Source organism: Coloeus monedula (assembly GCF_965178545.1).
Source record: "Coloeus monedula genome assembly, chromosome: 17".
Taxonomy (NCBI): Eukaryota; Metazoa; Chordata; class Aves; order Passeriformes; family Corvidae; genus Coloeus; species Coloeus monedula.
The window spans coordinates 12,627,748-12,644,200 of NC_138797.1; the positions used below are offsets into that span (position 1 = coordinate 12,627,748).

The 16,453-nt window shown below is 44.8% G+C and overlaps 1 protein-coding gene across 1 annotated transcript in view; it reads right to left on the reverse strand.

The window, feature by feature from the left end:
* Window positions 1–16,453, reverse strand: part of PHACTR3 (phosphatase and actin regulator 3) — a 100,899-nt gene that overhangs the window by 15,490 nt on the left and 68,956 nt on the right. Inside the window, exon 8 of the mRNA XM_082292758.1 lies at window positions 13,323–13,476. Within this exon, the coding sequence (XP_082148884.1) occupies window positions 13,323–13,476 (154 nt within the window). The remainder of the gene's footprint in view (window positions 1–13,322; window positions 13,477–16,453) is intronic.

Below are 16,453 nucleotides of genomic sequence, written 5' to 3' on the forward strand. Positions count from 1 at the left end.
TTTGGTAAATGCTGCGAGTTGCATTCTTTAAAATCGCCTGATATTTGTGTCTCTGTGCCATCATAAACTATTTTTTGCATCCAAATAAGAAAGCTGCAGATAAACACAGAGGCTATAAGTGTTGCCTTAATTACATGTGTTATTTATTTGTTTGGCCTTTAGTTCTGTCTGGATTTTCAAAGCTGCCAATCAGCATGAGTTCAGTTAATTATGTTGCCACTCATCTACCAGGCAATTACAGTTGTCCATCATTATCATTTCTGTGATAGGAGCCCTGCAAAGAGTTCAGATTTCAGCTGAAATAGAAACCACACACTTGCCCAGCATGACTCTTGTATCATAACCCACTGTCCCTGAAGGACCTACCCTGTGACAGGTTTGTTACTGCACAGGGCTGTAAGCACTGTGTGGGCTGAAACAACACAGAGCCAGGATCTAATTGTGTGAGAGGATTCAGGTGGAGAAAGCTTGAGGGTAATCACTGTTTTCACCACCTGTGAAAGCCCTGCTGCATTTGACCTTTGGGTGCCTGGTTTTCCCAAGGTGTGAGGAAGAAAGGCCAGGTACAGCTGGGAGCAGACCAGGACCCAGTTCAAGACCTGCTGCAAAGCTCACTGCAGATGCTGAGCATCCTTCCACCACCTTCAGGAGGCTTTTGCTTTCATACCTCTCTCCACACTCAGCTAAGGGCTCTTGGAGGATGGTGTTGCCCATTGTGGGACCAACATAACAGAACAGCTTTAATTTTCAACTGAGTTATTAGTCAATATGCAAGAGCTAACATGCTGACACGGGATTTAAATGTACTAACTGCTTATTTCAGAACAGCAGCTTTCTCCTCTCCTTTCCACCTGCTTCCCCACTCTGTGGTTTAACAGAGCTGGTGGCTATTAGATCTGTCCTGTTTGTAATAGAATTACAATATTTAGTCATTAGGGTGACAAAAGTACAACTGGTTGTTCAGCCAAAGACATGTTCCCTGTCTGTAGTTTGATGCAGTGTCAGCGTGAGCAGCACTGTTCTCATGAACAGCAGCTTGTTCTCACTTCTGCTTTGCCTTGCAGCTGGGCAAAGAGCTGGTTTGGGGAATACTTTCAAACTAAAAATAGCTCAGCGAGGCAAAGTGCTGAAAGAACACACTCTTCAAATAACAAAGTGAGTTGTGCAGCTCCCAGCGCACCTCCTCTGCTGAAGGTTGAGGAGAGCTTCAGGCTGGGTATAAAATGGGTGTTGGAGGGTCTTCCAGCAGAAACCATGTGCTGGGTATGACCTGGTCACACTGTGCACATCACTGAAAATGGTTGTAAAGTAATCATTTTCAATTCTACCATTACAATTTCATTGTAAAGCAATAGGTTTTCTTTTTTTTTTTTTTTTCCTTTTTTTTCCTCTGAAATAGGACTAAAACTCTGGAGCCCTGTGTTCCCACAGAATGAAAAAGCTAAAAGCAGTGCTACGCATCTCAGATTTGGGCAAATCGAGAACATTGTGGGTTTGATGCTTCAGGACAGGCAAACAAAAGCAATCATATAAATCCCAGGGTTTTAGTTCTATCCCATTATGTGTTTATTACCATGACATCATTTTAAATAAAGACATCTGCTGCTGCTGAAATTATACTAAAATCAGCTCTGATAGCAACTGCATGAGCAGCAGGAGGGAGTCTGCAATAACCAGCAGACAGTGGTGGGTACTGCCACTGACCTGGGACTTTCTTGTCCTAGTGACATCTGCATAGTCCTGGGTGCTTACTGGGTACAAAAAAAGATAAGCACTAGATACAAAAAAAAAGACAAGAAAAGAAAAAAGCTAATTTTGAACCTCACTGTATGAACCATCCCTAATACAATGTTTGTGCTTGCTCTCCTCCAGGGAGGCTGAGGCTGGCTTGTCAGCCACCTTTGTGCCCTGTATGAAATGAAGTGTCTGTAGGCTCGTGACTCAATTTCCTGGGCAGCCAGGAGAGCAATTTCAGCTGTGGCAGTCAGAGAGAACAGGGACAGGATGACAGAGACATGTCAGTTTGGACTGCAGCACTAGTTCTGTTTCAGAGCACATTAAATAAGAGATATTGCCCGTGGATGGAAATGTCCCAGAATGCCCTGGACTCAGCTGGGATGCTCAGGGCTGCATTAAGACCCTGCAGTACCATGCACTTAATCCATAAACAGTTGCCCCTACAACAGATGCCACTGCAATGTGCAACTGTGGGATTTGGGTCACTGGAAGAAACCACAGCTGGATTTGCAGAGAGCAGACAAAGTATTGGTGTGCGTGGGCTGTCAGCTGTGTGTCAGTTCTCCTCCTCCCCCTCACCTGCTGCAAAACAATTTGAGAATGGCCCTTCTTGCCATGGGTGTGAGCTGCTGGAATTCCCCATGCAGTGTGAGTTCTGGAGAACATCCTTCCCTGCCACCTGGAGTTGTATACCAGGAAGGCTTTGGCAATCTGCAAAGTCTGCAGGGTGACAAATAAACCTCTGCAAGGTATCTTTGCCCTCTGCAAGAACAGAGAGGATTTACCCCAGAGCTGTGAGCTTCCTAACCCAGTAGCTCCAAGCAGGAGTGGACATGCTGTGGCACTTAGCAAACTCCTTGTAACGTCAGGCTTAATGCCAAGGAGCAGCTTTCTTAATTACAGAAGTAAATCAAGGAAAATGCAGCACTCTCCAAGTACTTTGTGTAATCCCTGGAGGAAAAACCTAAATGACAGCAATTTCTGAAGTTGCAAATGCTGCTGGGATGGCCAGCCCCTGCTGGGACCGTGTGTGTGGCTGCACACCTGCTCCCAGCCAGCAGGAATCTCTCTGGGAACGCTCCCCCTGGCAAGGCAAGTACTTTCTAGTTCTCGCCTGTCACTCACCCACTCAGCATCTCCAAAAGGATGGGATATCCCTGCCTTCAGACAGCATTTCACCATCTGCTGTACAATTTTCTGTTTCTCTCATGCGCACTGTTGTTGGCCCAGCGTTTTCCAGGACAGAGTTAGACCAACAGCTTGGCCTCCCACTGTCACTAACCTTGGCTGGCCAGAGCCACACAGCCTTTGCCCACAGCAGGCTCCGAATCCTGCTTTTTACTGCACTCCCATCTATTTTTTCCAAGTTTCTCTTGAGGTTCATCTGTTGATTTTTGAATACAGAGTGTTCCTGCTCTCAGTGCAGAGTGAAATGAGAAATTCTGTTGCTAGCTCAAAGATGTGGCCCAAACAGTCTGTAGGGGTTCGAGTCCCCTGGTCTCAATAAGCATCAATTTTGTAGTTCTTTCAGCAGCAGCTCTCACAATGCTCTGCAAAGCTGTTCTATATGGTTATCTCTGTTGTACAGAACAGGAGAATGTGGCAAACTGTCTTGTCTGAAAAACCAGATTTGCAGCCCCTCTGGGAATTTATTCACTTCCCTCTGCAAATGGTATTTCAGTAATTCTGTTTTTCTTTGTTTTTAAATTGGACTGGGTGAGGAGTATGACTTGTCACTCGATGTCACAAAGTGTGATACTGAGCACTGCAGACAGGCTAACTTACAGGAAAATACAGGCAGGATTTGAATTTTAAAACGTCATCCTCATATTCTGTCTGCTTTCTGGAACCCTTCTTAACTTTGTTTAGGATCCTATGTTTAGTTTTGGTCACGTAAATCCAAACAGAATTTGCTGGCAAATACAGCAGAATATTCTGAACTTCTGAAATCCAGGTTCCTCAATCGAATAAAATGTAAGAATTCAATTATGTAACATTAACTTTGGATGTTACAACTGTGATTTGTTGTGGTACAACACGCACTGTCTCTCACTAACAAGGCTCAAGGCTGCCACACAAAACCTTTGTGAGTGTTCTTGGGAAAGGATCCCATTGTGCCACCTCTGTGATTGTCCTTGAAGTTGTCTCCTGCCTGAGGAGGGACTGCTGGGATGGGGAAGGCCAGGCAGAGCTGTGGAAGCTGGCAGTGACTCCTCAGAGCTCAAACAGGCCTTGGCTCTGTGCACATGCCCTCCCTCAGACGCTGATTTTCCTGGGGTCTGCAGCTGATGCACAGCAAGTCACAGCACTGGAGTGCTGGTCCTCTGCTCTACCAAAACTCCCTGCTAACCCTGAGCCTCCTGCTCCCATCCCCCTTGCAGACCTAAGCTTGGCATTTCCACACACATCATTCCCTGTCACCTTTTTCCTTTATGGTGTAAACAGGCTGATAAAGGGATTTCTGTAAGCTTAACTGCACGATGCCCATAAATATAACTTCCTTTACCACATTAGTCCTGGTTTGTTTAACCTCTTCTTGAGAAGGAGGATTTTTCCCCAGCTGGGTGGTATTTGGAAGTGCTGCAGCCACTCCCAGTGATGATTATAACAAGGCTGCAGTGTAGCCTGGCCAGAATATGGCTTTTGCAGACACCCTTGAATTAGCCCCATCTCTGTGCAACAGGCCAGCTGCTTTCTGCAGAGACTGCTGACAGGGCCTGGCTTTAATTTTTTTTTTTTTTAACATAATTTCTGAGAAACTAATGAAGTATTAATTCATTCAGAATTTAATTTGCTTAATGAATATGATCATCTCAAGAAAATGACACTGGTGCTTCATCTGTGAGCCACGTAGTCCTGGTTTTGAGAGGTTTTTCTTCCACAGTGAGGCACTCGGGTTTTATTCTGCTCTTTGGCTCTGGCCCAAGTAGTATTCTATATAGCTTTAAGAAAACAAAATAACTGACACATCTTTGCAGAACAATGAACTAACTAGATTGAAGTATCTGTTTCTAAAGTGCTTTAAGACTCAGATTTTGCCAACTAGCTGGTTCTTGTTTCCCAGTTGCCTTGATATCCTCTGTATAAGGGGACTTCCACACGAAGTGGAATCTCCAAAGGTGTGGTCCATTTCTTCTTAATTTCACTGGGTAAAAACATGAGCATGGATTGATAAACCTGGGAGTCCTTATTTTTGTTTGTTTGTTTGCTTTCTGGTGTGTTACATGTGAGAGCTAAAGGAAAAGATGGAAAATAATTTTCCCCTGAAAAAAGCACTCTCCAGAGACTGGGGAGGTCAAGGAAGTGTGCTGGCCACTTGGATGAGTTCATTATCCTGAAAAACAGATACTGAAGGAAACTTGCAGTGCTCTGGCTGACTCAAGTAGCTCCCAAGACCTGATTATACAGCTGCAGCTTGTCAGAAGGGCACTGGCAATGCAATCAAAGAGACTTAGCTAGAGCCATGTTTTAATAATTGATACAATTGCACATCATCTTTTGAGCAGTGGTTGAGAAAAATCAGTGACCTTCTGTTCTGACCTGTTTTCTCTCCTTCCCCCACTTCCTATTTTCTAAGTATTTATTTCTTTCATTTTTCTCCCCCCTCACCTTCTCTGAAGTTATTTCAAAAAGGTATTGTGCTAGACTGACCCAGTTTGTTCTATTTGAAAGCAGCAAGCCCAAGCCTCCAATTCCTGGAGGAACTGAGATCCTGAATGAACCAGGCTACGGAAGTTGTGCTCAGAGCTGCGGGAGGAGGGAGCTGTAGTAACTCTCAATGTGGTGAACCAGGAACTGCAGGGTATGAATTACAGTTTCCTTGGAACACATGTACTGAGACACAGTTTTCTTGGAAGAGAGCCCAAAAATATGATCAAGTTCTTCATGGGAAGGTGTAGGTGATTCATCTGAGAACCCTCCCCATAAACCAGGGATAACACAGTGCTCTGCCCTCAGGGACAGGGTGTGCAGCTGTGGCTCTGCACAGGAAGGAGGTTCTTTTTCTCCAAACTAAGCCACATTTCAGATTTTGTGGGAGAAGTACCCATTAAGGTATTCTGCAGGCAATTCACTGCAACAGTCACGGGGACGTTTATATCTGGTCTGCATAAAAATTTGCTTAGGTTTAAAAGGCAAGTGGGGGGAGAACCAACACAGCACCAAAACTTCCTCCCTCTCTTTTGTTCTGAAATGCTTTCAAGTGGCACATCTGAGATGGATGTGTTAAAAAACATGCAGCCAAACCCCATTCTGGCTGAGACTGTGCTTATACAGTTCATAGCCTTTCAGATACACACTGTCCCTCCCATCTGGCTTCTGTTCCAGCTAAGTGAAGTAAGTGCTTGGCTTTAAGTGCAGAAAACACTTTTCCTGAATATCATTAACAGATCTAACCCAAAAAAATCTAATCCTAAATCATCTCAGTGACACAGTGACCATGCCTATGAGGCCAGAGTGAGGGCTGGCACTGCGCATACCTGAATCCCTCCCTGCCCAACCCTTGGGTTATCAGGAGCTCACAACTGTTACAGCCCCTTGTTCTGGTCAGGTTTTCATCCCTCAACAGCACAAATCACTGTGACAACCAGAGCAGCTTTACTTTGGTCTCTATCGATTAAGATCTGCAAATTAAATTCAAGTAATTTCTTTGTGTAATTACTTGTGCTGCACGCCCACACCAGCTCAAGGACCTGAATCAGAATCCAGTGTAAGGTGAAGCATTACAGAATATTACTGGCATTTCATGCATTTCCACTTTGGTTTAGGACTGCTTGTCTCACCACAGGGGTAGAGCCCAGATCTTCAGGCATGTGGAGGTGCCCAATTTCTGGGAAGGGATCTGAGCTGAGCATGTGCTCCTGTTTGTGGGCGGGTTGGCAGGGCAAAACAAGTGCACTGTTTTCTTCCCCAAAAGGCTTTTTTCTTATTCAATTACACTTGCTTTAGCAGTTTTCCTGTAAGTTTACTTATGTAATTATGCTCTTCTGTGATACTTTACAGCTTTCTGCACTCTGATTTTTTTATTTCTAGTTTCACTTGTGCCACTTACGCCAGATCTATTTGAGGAATTGACTCTGTGTCCCAGAAAAGGCCCTGTATATTCCTATCTGTGTTTCTACCTGCTGCTCTGCTCTTCCCTTGCCTGCTGTGCTCTGACCTGCTGCCCTTGCCTTCACTGTGCTGTGCAAAACAGGTTTGATTAGGAATTCCCAGCACTGGAGTCAGGGAAGTAAAACAGAGCAGTGCAAGGAGATAGTGTCTTCCCAGAAGACAATCTTTAATCAGCTGTACCCTGGGAATTTGGAACTTTATTCTGTCCCCTGGCAGAATTTACTGCCTCTGCAGTGACACTGCCTCATGTTTGTTTGCACAAATACCCCCATTTTCAGCAGGAGGTGAATGTTGAATCCTCAGCAGTACAATCCTGCACTGAGAGCAGCTCTGGATTGTGTGCATGTGTTCAAACCAGAAAACAACACAGGCTTAAGGCAACCCTGTTTCAACCCTTTATAAATGAATTAGTGTGTTCAAAAATTCTTGCCAGACAAGCTGTGGGCTGGTCTGAGACAGCAAATTGCTCATTCTGGTTCAGCTGCAGATCACAGCTCTTGCCCAGAGCTGACAGGGTGCTCCATAATTAATTGTGCAAGTGCTGCTGAAGCAAGGAAGCACCTCTGGTTCAAGGGCTGCTGTCCAGAGTATGATCACACACTCAGGGAGGTTGGGTTTACCTCCCCTCCTGACCAGGGATTGGTGTTAGTGAGGTTCATTCTATTCTTGGAGTTTAATACCTGAAAGGAACAAACCTTTTTCAGTCCTTTAGACAAGGGGACAGCGTAGTCCAGGTACAGCATGTACAGATGTACTTGAATCCTCTCTAATGCTTTATTTGAACTGCACTGCAGCTCCCTTGGACTTGAAAAGCCCTGTAAACAGGAGGCTGAACTTACTCATTGCTTGGAGACCTTAATGACACTTGAGCCTTCTCCCATTCCTCCTGATTTTTACCACTGAAGGCAGTCTCAGGAGCTCTAGCAGCAAACACTACCCACCCTCAGCTCCTTGACCAGGCCAGTGCTGTCACTGTGTTCACAGCAGGGTTCCAGCTGTGTGGCACTGCCTGACACCAAGGAAGAGCATAGGGAATATTAATGCCTTGGGACCTGGACATCTTAATCCTTGAGACAGCCCCAAAAAAATCTCAGCTTCACTTGCACCTCCTCCGTTCTTTCTACTGCTCCCCCCCATCCCTCACAGTATCTTGCTTTTCCATAGCCTGAAAAGCAGAGGCCATAACTGAAAAGGGGCAAAACATTCAAAAAATCCCAAATCCTCACCGAGGACATGGGTGCTGTGCAAGCTCTTATTAAAATCCTGCAGCCATGTGCAGGTCTGACAGCAGCCCCCAGCTGTCCCCCTGCCAGCATCACGTCTGCTGTCTGGAGCAGAGCGAGGAGATGGGAGACTCCCTGGGCTCCCGCACACCCACAGAATTAAATTGTGGCTCTATATTTAGCTTCTGCCTCGTGTGAGGGGCTGAGCCTTGCACACACGCCCACGCTGCGCTCGCTGGGGTTATTTTTAGCATCAGCGAGATGCTTACCTGGATGATTCCTGCCCAATAATGAAATGCATTAAATTGTACACAGCTAATTAGTGCTGACAGCTGATCTGTTCTTTGTACTTGCTCCCTGCCTTTCTGCCTCTGGAAAGAATCTGTGTCAAGCCTTCCCAGCCTTCTGAAATTAGGGCAGTTCCCTGGTTTTTAGTCCAGTGACCGGGAGTTGGAGCACAGTTGGAGATTCATCAAAAAAACCTGGCTAATCTTCAAATTAGCTTAGGCTGGGCTCAGTTCAGCATGTCCTAAACTTCTGCATTAGGGCTACCAGTAGTTTGTACGCATACCCACACACGGCTTTTTTTGGTCAATCTAAACACAATGTTCCCCAAAGTTCTGTGCATTCAGCCCAGCTCCCTGTTGAATGTCTCAGTCTGGAGGGCTGATGCCTTTTCAGTGAGCAAAGCTGAACTGAGACATTTCTGTGAGGAAGTGGCACTGGACTTGCTGTCCTTGGGAAACATGGTACAGCTTTTGTGTCATCAGAAGGTAAAATTGTCCTTGTGAGTGCTCCGTGTTGAGCTATGGTGCTGTTTTGCTTTTAGGCTGCCAGTCTGAAGTGCTGTTTGCCTGGTATTGTTCTGTCTCCAGCAGCACTGTGAACTTCATGCTCTGTTACCTGAGGGACAAACCAGGGTCTCATCTAGGTGAGCTTTTAGCTACATCCACAGTTCCTGGGTGAGTCAACTCGAAAATGCCTCTCCAGGAACCTCAGGGCAGCACCACAACTACAGATTCCAGTTGTGGTAATGACTGAATAAAGATGCCTCCTTTTCCCTTTATGTTGCCAGGAGACCTTGCCCCAGCATCATCCACTTAGCCAAGCCAAGATTTTCAGTGTGGTCAAGATCAGCTTTAGGTGCTCAAGTTTGGGTTCCTGTCTGTGTACACAAACCCTTTGTTCTTCCTGTCTGACTCCTCTGCCCACGTTTTTGTATCTTAATTCCTCCCTCTATCATCTTTAAAGTGCCACTTCACCCATCGTGTCTACTTGTACAAATACCCAAGGAGCAGTACATGGAGTGAATATTACAAGTATAATCTTTTCTGGGAATCCGTGTTTTCATCGAGACATTAAGTCATACTGGAGTGTCTTTAACTGTGGTTGTATGAGGCATTCTCAAGAAGCACAAGCCACCCAGGCACTTCAAACATCAACTTTCTAAACAGCCAGATATCAAATTTAATGAAACAACCTTTTCCCGAGTCACCCTTCAGTCTAGCAAGTCTTTCACTCCCCCAGGTTTCAGCTGAAACCCCTTCTAGAGCAAAGTGTGTCTGTGAGACAGGAAGCAGATATTGCAAACAGTCATACTTGCAAATGTCTTTTCTGCCTCATGACACAAAGAGCTCTCAATTCACTGAATTCCATTGAGGGCTTTTTATCTGTGCTCTGAACACATGATAATGGAGCCAAGACCTGTCGGGAGCCCTGTTGCCTAATGCACAGTAGAGTACTCCAAGTGTACACCATGCTCTGGGGCATGGGGATGCATGGATTAGTAAGAGAAGCACTACAGCACAGGGAAAACTGGAATACTGCCATTTTGGATGGAGGAGGAGGGAAAAGTGCATGTTTCCACGGCAACAAGTGGCAGATTAAATTGGCTGGGAGCACGAAATACAGGAATTACACTTTTCAAAAGCAGCGATGCGCATAAATCCTGGAATCTCTCCTCACGCTGCTGTCAGTTGATAATGAATCTGGAGTCAGTGGATTTGCACTCTGTAAAAGTAGAATTTGGCTCAAAATACAGAATTTCCCACTCTCCCTTTTGAGATGGAATGAGTGGAAAAGTGAAGGAAAAAAAGGGGTTTTAGCTTTGACTTCATAAACACTCATCAGAGTGATAGCAGAGGGTTGCTTTTCTCAGCAGGTTCACAGCTACTGCTGAAATGTGTTACAACCAGAACCATTCCAATAATACAGAGGTTTTGAGAGGATGCTATTCTTTTGTCTCCCCATTTTTAAAGCTATATAAACACAATTATTTCGTGTATTTTACACATTATGTATGTCAGTGCATCTTTCCTTCCAGAGCACAGAGTGAGGCTATGTTAGCTGTGGGGCTGAGGCAATTTTCTAGACAGCTACAGACCATCAAACCCTGCAACTGTGCTGAAAAATATTGACCCTGTTAACAACTGCCTGGTTATGAGCCATTCTTATGCAGTCAGCTATTGAATAACTACTTGCTAATATGCCCATAGATTATTCTTTGTGCTAAACACAGATCTATAGCCTGATGGTACACGTGGATTCATGATTTGCTGTTATCTGAGTGTTACTATCAGAGCAGCAGCAGCAGCAACGTGCTGCTCTTTTCTGCACAGGGAGTGGCAAAGCCCTGCAGAGAACAGACATTTCTGCTGGATCCCACTTCCCAGGCAGCACTTCCCACCCCAGCACTACATTCCTTAGCTATAAACCTCCAAGTTGTCACACAGAGACTGTGCTGCACAAGTACCAGTGAAATGAATGAGTGTAAACACCTCAAAATCTCATCCAAGAATTTCACTCTTCCCAGTTTGATTTCATTTCTGCACCACAGCCAGGCTGTGCTCTGAGTATGGGCTCTGGGGTGGCCTGGGTTTTGTGAGGTGAGTCCTAGTCAGAAACTCCAAAGGGGTATCTCTATGACTTGGGCTCTTTGGCTTTTGCCAGAATTCATTTTAACTTTGTTGGTTGGCTGTTTGGTTTTTTTGGACACCCACTTGCTTTTCCTGGTGTTGTAAATATTTTCTTGCATTCATCCACCACCTGAGCTTGTTTGCACGGTCATGTTCTATTCTGGTGGATGAGTTAAGAGCTGAGCTGAGCTCTGCCAGCACATATGCGCTGGAAGTTGTGTGGGAGACTGCTCCCAATCTGTTTTGCCTTTCCTGGCTATTCCAGCAATCTCTGCACCGTCTGTTCCCTGAAATGCGCTCAATCTTCCATATTCCAGGAAGAAGGAACCAAATTAAGGCCTGACTTCCAGCATTTGGAACAAAGATGGCTTTTAGCCATTCTCTAGACTTCACCAGTGACACTGATGGGCTGCAGCCCAGATTGTTGCATGAGATCACAGCAGGAAAGGGAGGCTCCCTTAGCTGCATTCACCTACAGACAGTAAATTTCCTGCCTTCTGGTCACGATCAGCCCCTTTCACCTGTCCAGAAGTGTCCTCTGCAAGTCCTTGTACTGACATTTGACTCTAGGAATGCATCCTTTACAATAATTCTTTAGGCTCATCATTAAGCAAGATAAATGGTAAATGGAAAGAAAGGGATAAATCCTGTAGTTACAGCACCTGAAGTTGCGATTCCATCCCACCTTTCACACTAAGAGAAGTCAGGCAGGGCTGAGAAGAGATGTGACCTTCCAGGCATTTCAGCAATATGAGATGGGGCTGGATATGACACAATCTTCTCATTCAGTGAATACTTTGTGATGGTTGAACTTGATTTTAGGGATGCAGTAGGGTGGCATTTTAGAGCAATCAAATTCGGCCTTTGATGCATGAAGAGATCTTAGGAATGATTAAATGGCTAAAATAATGGAGTTAACAATATTGGGCGCAATGTGACATGTTTCCCTGGAATGAATGCGCAAGGCTTGCAAAGTCAGGATGATCAAGGCCCATCTTCCCTTCCAAAGGTGATGGGTACTAATGGGACACACCTATAATCCACTCTGTAACTCTTGGAAGTTAATGTAGATCGTAGTGAGATCTTTTCTACTTGTCTGGATGTACGTGCTTTGTGTGGCAGGGTCTGCCACCTGCACTGAGCTGTGCAGCCCCTGGCACAAAGCACTGCTCCCCTTCAGGTGCAAAGTGCTGCTGTGCACCCACTGAGATTGGAGGGACCATAACTCCATCTCTGCTGTTGCAGGGGCACCATGAAGGGCACTCAAAACCTCCTCTGTGTTCCTCAGCAGCTCATTCCTTAGCTGAGGGCAGGGGTGGTGGTGGCAGAGATGTTCTCCTCCATAAACTCCGGTCCGTTAGGACTTGTGCTCTGATCCACACACTTGTTCTCATTCTCTGTCCCCAGAGGTAAAGTTTAATCAAAAGCATGTACATGAATGAGTTAGTCTAAATATCAATAAATGTTTCTTTCAGGAGAGGCTTGAGATATTAATATTTAATAAGCCTTGAAAATGAGCTTCTATTAATGTTTCTCAATTTGATTCCAAGCATTTTGGCGGTGAGCAGCACTCGCTGTCCCCGTGTGGGCAGCACGGCACAGATTATTTAAAAATCTACTTTGTCTCCTCTAAAATATTCATGTCTGCAGATACCCAAATACAGCCCTAAAAAAAGGCACACACAAAAACCAAATGGTGCAGTGTGAGCCTCCTGGTTACCTTCAGTCTTTGCTTTAGGCTACATGCCACAGTGATGCTGTTTCTCTCACAGCTCTCCTCTGTTGCCCTGGTTACTGATCAAAACCAGAGCATCCCTGCTGTGCCTGCAGCTGGACTTACACAGGCACCTTCCCCAGGTGAGGGCAATGCTGCTTCTGCCTTAAAGCACCAGTGCAGCCACCAAGACAGCAGCTTTCCCTTGCTAAGTGTGCAGCTCTAACAATTGCTTTTAGCCTCACATTCAGCTAGAGCTGACAAAGCCAAATCAGGTTGATAAATAATTATATTACTATTTTTGTTAAAGCACTGGGTTTTCTGAAGGACCTCCAAATCTTGATTGCAGCAGCAGAGTTGCAGGTAGATTTGGCAGGATTTTGTCTCCAAATTGACTTCTGTCTTGCTTTCCCTTGAAATCAAGGCAATCCTGACTGAGGAGGGAGTTAAGACTTTTTTTCCTGTGGCTGATTGACAGCTGAAAATGTGCTGTATTGGCTTGTGGATGGTTCCCTGCAGGAAATGGACCGGGGGGGGGGTGACAGTGTCTCATCTGACAGGACTCAGAGGATGCTCCATTGTAAAGGGAGGCTTCTCCCTGTTCTCATTCACAGCACTTACTTTGAGAGTTTCATTTCAATTTGCTGCCGGATTTCCTGTCTTTCCTCATCTGTTCTCCTTGGGAAAATATTCCTGTCTTCCAGCTCCTGCTTACTTGGTCTGTTCCGTAGTTTTACTGCCAGCAGTTCTTTCTTGCATTTTCTTGGCAAAGTACCTGGGACATGCATTGAAAGGAAAGTTATTAGAAAGGCAGCTCCTGGGGATGAAACAGGAACTTCTGGAGAGCAGGGGTGGCACAGAGTGGCAGTGATCCATGTGCAAGGGGCTGTGCAAGGAGCAGCTGTACACGTTAATGTCAGAGAGCAGCACTACAGCTGAGCAGGGTTCAGACACAAAACCACCACAAATGCAGAGGGAACATATTCCTCAGGGCATGCAGGAGCTGCAGTTAAATCTTTGTTTTCATCTTGGGGGCATGGTGTGTAATAGGGAGGTTAATTTGTTTTGGTTCCTTTTTTGCTTTAAATGGTTTGGTTTCTTTTTAATTTAATGTTTCACCTTTTCTACAGAAGGTCACCTCGTTTTTAAAGAAAATGACATTTAATTGGTATTTTTGTTTGGCATTTGAGATAGGATTAAAGTCTATTTTTTAAAGGATGCTCTGAAGGTTGACAAGACTCTAAATCCTAAATAGGTTCTCATCCCCAAATACTGGGGTTTTATTTGCTTGGGATCTGTGGACCTCCATTATTATTACCACCACTGATCTCAAATTTCTTTATGCAGAGGGAAGGAGTCTGTACAACCTCCTTCCCACATCTACCGGTTGGGAAGAGTGGGATAGAGTAGTTTTGGTCTCCCTGTGTGAGCAGTGAAAAATCTCTCGATAGTTGCAGTGGTCTAAAGTTAAACTTTTTAGAAACCATAATCAGCTCAAAACCCCTTTCTGGAGCCTAAAAGCTGTGCCCTTATTTAGCACCCTCCTTGAAATGCTCTCACAGTCTGTTGCAAGCATTAATTAAATTAAACCACACAGCCCTGTCTGAAGTAGCAGATATACATTTAACAGATGGGCAGGGAAGTTAAATGATTTGGCTGCTGCCACATGGAGCCTTCTGCTAACTGAGTATCTGACTCCATCAGGAGCACTTGGCTCACAAAGCCACAGACTTGGGACTCTGACAAGGTTTCTCCAGCCTCCACCACGCTGGGAGTGGGTGCACAGGAACCAACAGAATTCCTGCTGGAAACAACCTGAAGGACTTTCGGGGCTAGAAAACTCCTGGGTATCCCTGCACACGTTCCCAGTTTGACCTGAGTATGTTAAAGTATGTTATAGGGAATTTGGCCATGTCAGGAGGTTTCTGTGGAGAGCCTGCACACGAACAAGGAGCTCTGTGTGTCCAGGCCACGGGATCTGTAGCACTGGCCAGTGCAGTGTGTCCCAGGGCAGGGCAGGACACCTTGGGGGCATGGAAAGTGATATAATCTATAGGATTGTTGTCATTGACTTTAAAGGAAGTGTGGTCAAAATCCTAATTAATGGTGTCAGCTCCATCTGTCAATCAAAGGTGGGCTATTCATAATGAAACATAATTTACCAGAACAGGTTCAAATGCAAGTATACACGCAAAGTTTAAATATTAAAAGAGAATAAGTGCATGTGAATCAAACAAAACTAGAGAACAGAGAGAAAATGAAGCCCCAAGCTAGTTTTCCCCACATCCATTTTCAGCACCCTGAGACAAATTCCTTCCTGATCACTACCTCAGTAGAAACTGAACCTGCAAACACCCTTATTGAAGTATTCTCTTCCTAAGGGTTATTTTTCCTGGTCAGCCAGGCACGTTCAGTGCCAGTCTGTCCCATGACCATCCATCTCAGGCAGAATCTTGGCTGGATTGTTCCATGGTTTATCACACCTCAGCTAGGTCAACAAGAAATGCTTGTGAAATTCACACCCTTTTCATGTTAGGGCTGCAGGTTCCTGCAAAAACTTCCTGGTTTAATTCAGTAGAATCATGACATTTAATTTCCTGTATGTTTACTGTTCTTTTTCTCATATTCACTGTTCTATCAATTAAAAAGCAAATCCTAACACTGCCTGATGCTGGACAGACCTTGATTGCACCAGTTATCAGTTGTGGGCTACATTCTAGTAATGCTGATTTTTAAGCTCATCTTGCCTTGAGTTTTCAGAGGTTTCAAAGAATAATTTATTGAGTAGGATGCTAATGGAAAACCAAGGTATAATTCCTCACTTTTTCCAGAGTTATCTGTGACCTGTCTGTACCTCCCTGTAGCCACAGGGCTGTGTGCCCTGTCGTGGTGGCAGTGGCTGATGTACTAAGGGAGTACAGGGATTAATGGATAGTTTTACTCCCTGACTTGGGAACCAGCCCAGATTTTTTCAAACCAGAAGGAATCTGGAGATGTTTAGGGAATTGTTCTGGTGCTGTTCCTGTCACTACTGCACCTCTGGAGTGGTTCAGTGGTTCACTTGAGTGAACTCTGGCACCAGCAGTGCTTCCCAGTGTCCACACCAGAAATGCCTTGGGAATGTCCCAGCTTGTCTAACTGGACATCAGTCACAGAGCTCAGTATCCTCTGTGCTGAGCAGCAGTGTTGTTGTAGCCACGATAAAGCCAAAATATCTTTAAAACAGAGCTGGTTTTCTCAGTTGGCCTCAGCCATCCCCAATACACCACCACTGTCCTTCAACTGCAGACATTTTCCAAAACTCAAGCACTTATTGTGGAAAGCCCAGAGCTGCTTCTAGATATCACTGAAACTTTTACAATAACCAGCATCCTCCTATCATCATAATCATGAATAATTATTTGTTAAATATAGAGAGGTTCACCTTCAATAGTAAAATATTCAGATTTGGTTTTGCTTGTAGGGGATAATATATTTTTTGCCTGGCTGCCTCTAGCTCTTGGAATTTTTATCAAAGGAGACCACTTTTACACACGTAGGCAGGAAAAAAAAATAGAACTTAAAAGGTGTTTTTTATGTTTTAAGCTATCCTTAAATGCACAGCAATTAGGCAAGGGACTCTTTTCTTTTGCCTTACCTCAGGAGTCTGTTCTGTTACTTGGTGTCTTAAGACACAGCAGCAGAACGCGTGTCCTGTCTGCTGGCTCATGCTTTCAAAGACATCTTTTAAAATTCATCTTTCATCTGCTACA